Source organism: Strongylocentrotus purpuratus, unplaced genomic scaffold, assembly GCF_000002235.5.
Source record: "Strongylocentrotus purpuratus isolate Spur 01 unplaced genomic scaffold, Spur_5.0 spur5_scaffold_16, whole genome shotgun sequence".
Taxonomy (NCBI): domain Eukaryota; kingdom Metazoa; phylum Echinodermata; class Echinoidea; order Camarodonta; family Strongylocentrotidae; genus Strongylocentrotus; species Strongylocentrotus purpuratus.
The window spans coordinates 6,344,289-6,350,288 of record NW_022145601.1 but is presented as its reverse complement, the minus strand read 5'-3'; the positions used below and the strand labels follow the sequence as shown (position 1 = coordinate 6,350,288).

General features: G+C 37.1%; 1 protein-coding gene across 2 annotated transcripts in view; it reads right to left on the bottom strand.

The window, feature by feature from the left end:
* LOC762449 (ABC transporter G family member 14) overlaps positions 1–6,000 on the bottom strand; it is a 29,653-nt gene continuing 23,653 nt past the window's right edge. For both annotated transcript variants that reach the window (XM_030986620.1, XM_030986619.1), the window contains exons 10-13: positions 5,581–5,638; positions 4,873–5,090; positions 2,525–2,736; positions 1–1,407 (exon numbers count right to left, since the gene is read on the bottom strand). In XM_030986620.1, the coding sequence (XP_030842480.1) occupies positions 1,131–1,407; positions 2,525–2,736; positions 4,873–5,090; positions 5,581–5,638 (765 nt within the window). In that variant the 3' untranslated portion in view covers positions 1–1,130. The remainder of the gene's footprint in view (positions 1,408–2,524; positions 2,737–4,872; positions 5,091–5,580; positions 5,639–6,000) is intronic.

Here is a 6,000-nt window from a genome sequence, read left to right as displayed (position 1 = left end):
CCCGGTTTGTTAACATCAATATTTAATCATGAATATACAAACTCAACAAAGACAACAAAACAAAATACAAATTAGAATAAATATAATATATACATATTCTTTGGTATCCTCGAAATATAAATGCGAATATTTTCAAGAAAAATACTCTTGCATATTATTAAAATATTTTATAACACGTATAGAATTTTTAGATTATGTGTATACAATCATGATTATTCAGATGTTTTTTTTCATAATGAACCTCATATTGTTTCGGATGTTCATTTAATAAAGTTGGAAGACGATCTTTGCTCAATCTGCGTGATAAAGAATACCAAAATTGGTATACATGTATACATACGCAAGGATTTGTAAACATACATGTATATACATAGGATATAAAATTATTACAAGTTACTATTGCGGTTTGAATAATACGCGTTGAATGCTTGCAAGCTTAAACACGAAAGCAACTATACCGATATGTTTGATAGTGAATAAGGGGCTATGTGAAGGAGAGTCCATCAAACAAGTTTGCATAGCAGAACAATAACACGAAATATCGCTAACAATGAAAAGCATTAATTAGGGGGAAGGGTGTAATATATGCTTTTCAATAACAATGAGTCAATTCTTTATCATGTTAATGATTCTAAAATCTTATATCATCGATTTGTATGTAGGACATGATCAATCTTTGCGCTTGCTTCCAGACAGTGTGACAAACGCAAGGATCTGACCAGAGCTCAGCGTTTTTGTTGTTCATTGATCTCCAGACCCGTCATTCCTCGATTGGTCAAGTAGTGGATAACTGCCACTGCTGATACGATGGTCAGTGATCATTGAACGACAACGACGACGAATCTGATGATGATGACCGCGACACGACCACAATGGTTTCTCCTGTCATGATCATATCGTTCAGGAGTCTACATTTGCCGCACTCGACCAAGGTGTAGTAAATAGGTACCTGGTAGGATTTATTCACTGTATACTGAGCGATAAAACCGGGGCAATAATATCCAAAGTCATTTGAAGGCGTATAAAAACGTTATATCATACAGTGATACAAGGTTATATATAGAAACAGAAATTATATCTTATTAAGTCGTTAGTTCATACTCATTACAGTGCCATGTAACGGATCCAGGTCACAGCTGTGGTCTGCGGAATCTAAGCATCAAATACGCCAGAAAGTTGAACGTGACAGTGAATCCGACAAGTGCCATGTAGGAGCCCCAAATAGGAAAACTGAAATTCAGCAAGACCTCGACGATCTGTGCTTCATTTAAAATTCCACGCGTACTTGTGATCGACGTGGAATTCGATACGATAGCGCCCGATATTGCGCTCATGTTGGTACTGATGTCGTCTGCTTTGCTCAATGAAAGACAATCTCCAAACTCCGAGATGACTGTCGTGTTACAGCTGCCGAGACAAATAAACAAACAGAAAGATAGAGAGAAGGTTGGGTTGTAAAGGTCATACATATAATATGCGAGCTTCCCATACTTTTTAGGTCAGTGTGGAAAAAAAATCACAGAAGAAATTGGCCATGAAAATACCGATCATTACACTAAATATGATTTACTATTTCGATCTAAAATATGTTATGGAAATAGAAATTGAACAAGTACAGCAGCAACATAAAAAAGCAATCCTTAAATTCCAAGTTCGGGAATGTAGTAGGTAACAATTACCTTTTCCATTATTACATGCGAGTTTTTAACCTTATGTTGACTACAACAGGGGGTCAATTTGACCCCCTGTTGTAGTTTAGCGACTACTCCGAAACCACGGCAGATATAAAGCTTTCCTTTCATGACTTTTTTCTTCCGAGTCTTACGCATCTTTTAAAACAATCTTTTTGAAAATTGGACGTAATGTTACAAAATCACGTGACCTTTTGTCTTTGCATGTCAGCCCGAAAATCGCTCATTTTTTTGTGATTTGTGTACAAAACAAATGGAAATATCATTTTTCCTAAAAAGAAAATAAATATTGGTTATTTAGTCTTGTTTAAAGTTTAGGTGCTTGTTTAGGGTCAAAATATTTGAATTGTATTTAAAATACATAAGTTAAAAAAACAGTGAAAGACAAAAGACATTTTCAAAACAACAGATAACATAAGGAATTACCTGGCTCTTCCAATTTATTTGTCGTCTTATTATTCTAAATGGTCTAACGAATATGAATAATATATGATTTATGGGTAAAAAATGAATTTTAGACCTTATTTGCATAAATTACCATAAATATATAAATGAGTAAATTTTTCAAAAAAATGAAATTACCATAGTACTCTTTATACTTCATCTGACATGCATGCAAATTTTTGCGGCGATCGGCTGTGAAACGGCTGACCCCCCCCCCACCCCCCCCCCCCCCCCCCAGTACAAATCTGGTCTGAAATAGCCCAGTTAAAATCACCGGTTAAAATAGGGTTAAGACCATGCATGACATAGAAGACAACGAGAAACGGCCCATGATCGGAACCCCCACCCTGCCCCTCCCCCTCCCCCATCCACCCCTTATGAATCCTTACCTAATAGTTTGTGGAACCAAGACAAAGACAGTAGAGAGAAGAGCTCTATACACGTATGAAGTGAAGCTGATATATCGCAACCAGAAGAGGAATATGGGTAAATTCTGTACATAGAAGCCCCCTAGAAGCATAGAGGTCAGCATAGTCAAAGCAGAGGTTGTGATTGCTTGTCGTATATTTGAGCAAGCTGCGCTGATAAACCGTCCAATAGCCTGGTGGTATAAACAACAAATCATAATACGTAATTTACAAAGATTATAGTGTAGCCACTTCACAAATATACCCTACTGCGCTGAACACGCTTAATCTTTGCCTCTTTGCACGGTGTCTCGTTTGCCAAGCGTGCAATTTTAATCAGAACTATTTACATGTACATTGTAAAAACCAGGATGTAGAAATGCTTACACCAGTATGGTGATCAATTTTTTTGAAACCATTGGTGTTATTTTGACACCAGTGGTGTTATTTTTAACACCAGTCAAATTTAAGCATGCATTAATAATTACTGGGTGTAATATGGTGTAGTTTTATGATCGGTGTTGAAAGTATCATCACGTGATTTCTTAAGGTGGTTGATTGGTCGAATAAGTTTTCACAAAGTGTATGCGCGCTTAATGATTACTTTACACGTGTTTACAGACAAATACATTTACCGATATCATGATTTGTTAAGCAAATTATGACAATGCACATCCATTTTGTGATTTGTATTTTCCTTTGGCAATTATTGACCAATAGATTATTTGTCCGATCTTGTTACAATTACGATAACGTTTTAGTAATAGATATATTGATTATATGATTACTAACTAAGAAACAACATGCATGGTTATTATATATTCGTTTACCAGCCTCTATCATTTAAAGGTACTATGTCCCATTTGCAGGCCCAAAAAATGAAAAAGTTAAATTCCAACTGCATTTGAAAGATAATACTAATTTAGAACTTCCCTATAAAATGTGGGGCTTGAAAATGTCTTCAAGTGGGAAAATAACGACTATTAGTTGTCAAATCGACTTTAGGGCTATATAGAGCACAAAAGTAATAGTCTTGATTTTCAGACAATTGTACCGAATGGTCATACGTTTTATGCTGCGCAAAGATTCAATCAGTTTAATCTTGGCCATCACAAGAAGTGGGTTATTGATGTAGACAAATGCTCATGTACCCTTTACAACTCTTTTCATGTATTTCATTACCAAAGATGAAAAAAAGCGAGTCAGTCACTCAATAGTGTCTGACAGTGAAGTCTAGCCAGTAAACGGGTTTCCTTGCATAATTTGAATATGAGGACACTGCTAACGTTTAAATTTCACAGATAGGACATACATGACATATTCATAATTCCTGCAAAGTTCTACAGCATTTGAGGTTGGCTGCAAAAGGGACATAGTACCTTTAAATGTTAATCTTAAATTTACTTCAAATGATATGTGTGATGGATTTAATGCAATGGAGATTCGAATATACCTATTGGTGGACATTTGCCAACATCGATTATGAATTATCAGTTTACCACTGGTTCTTCTACCCTGGTCGATAATGGTCGATAATAAGGAATATGGAATATGGGACCATTATAAACCCATAGAAAAATCTCTAATGGATCAACAAGAATGTAAACACCAAAAGTGGAATTGATTTTGTTGTGATTCCTGATATTGGTGTTAATCTACACCAGTAGGAGTTGTCAAATATTAACACCAAGAGTGGAATTGAATTATTTAATTCCGAACCCTGTTGTTAATTAACATAAGCTGGTGTTTTCCGATATAGATACCGGGAAAGTGTTAAAATTAACACCAATGGTGTTGAATTTAACACCCTTGTTTTTGCAGTGTAGGCACAAGTTAACGGAAGGATTTCATTTTGCAGAACGATTTCTAGCGCCGAGCTGCGCTGTTGGGTTCTCGCATCAGGTCTCTTGTCTGCGAAGTGGAAATTAGCTAGATTTTGGGCTACGCACTGTTGGAAAGTTGACCATATTAAGAAGGCGCTGTGTGATAAACAGTATGCTAAGGCAGGAAGTTCATCTGTTCAGTATCGCTTTAAAGGGACACCTCCCCCCTGCATTTGTCCGCTTACGGTGCATGGACTTAATTCAATCGAAGGCAAAGATCTTTTTATTAAATTCATACTGCACTAGAAGCACTATCGCGAAATCTCTTTTAGCACCGAGCTGCACTGTTGTTTCTCGCATCAGATCCCTTGTCTGCGAAGTGGAAATTAGCTAGGTATTGGGTTACGCACTGTTGGAAAGTTGACCATGAGATGGCGCTGTGTGATAAACAGTATATGCTAAAGCAGGAAGTTCGTCTGTTCAGTATTACTTTAAAGGGACACTTACCTGCCCGGCCTGCACGTTAAGTAGAAGAGTCGCAACGTAACAGAAGAATACTAAGACGGATTTATGAAGCCCAGCCATCCAAAACGTAATAGTCACGGAGACTATAGTCAATGTGGAAAACAGAGGAAGTACTCCAATGACCTTTGACATGAAATAAACCGATAGTCTGTAGGCACCAGCCGCACGTTCCTTGGCCAACACAGCGCGTTCAAGTTGAACTGCATGGATAGAGAATTCATAACAGGAAATCAATTAAAGAGAAGGCAGTGTTCGGGTAAAGGTGAAATATTTTGTGTGCTCTTTTCATCGTTTTAATGTTGAAAGAATATCCTAGAAGTAATGTTTCTAGCAAAAAGGGATTGTTCTTCTTTCGCCCTCATATTCGAAGGAGACAGAGATAGTAGGTGATGTGTTTGGGTCAAACCTTCATGCCAAATATGCTGTGTAATCCCCACAATATTATTCGTGCATGTCTCTTTCAGCAAGAACCCAACAGCTCAAAAGGGTCTGTTTTACCATTCTGCTTTTTTTGTAAAATCGAATCTGCGGTGTATATTTAAAAAGAAAACAAACCACCAATCTGGCATACGCAAACAAAAAAAATCGCATATCTGTTTGCATGGAATAAGCTTTTGTATCATCTAGTGACTAGAACATAACTGAATGCTTAAACGGAAATTTTTTGATAATGATGTGAATGGCACTTACACGATGTCAGGCTGCTGTAAATCGATTCAAATCCCCAGTAGGCAGACATGAAGAACATCTGGTGGGGATATACAAATTTTAATATTGATACCAATAATAAAATAGTAATGATGATGATGAGGAGGAGGAGGAGGAGAAGGAGGAGGAGGAGAAGGAGGAGGAGGAGGAGGAGGAGGAGGAGGAGGAAACGGAGGATATTAATGATTATATAATAACAATATGTGCTCATATTGTACTCATCTAATAAACCAAAACATATTCACAATACTATTCGGTAGAGTATGTAGGATGGGATTGAAATGAGGTTATTTTCTTCCCCCCCCCCCCCGCCCCTTCCCTCAACTATTCTGTTCGGATGCCTAGAAAAAAAAATCAGTACAGCTTGGGGATGAAATGGATAAGGGTTGATATACCAAACTT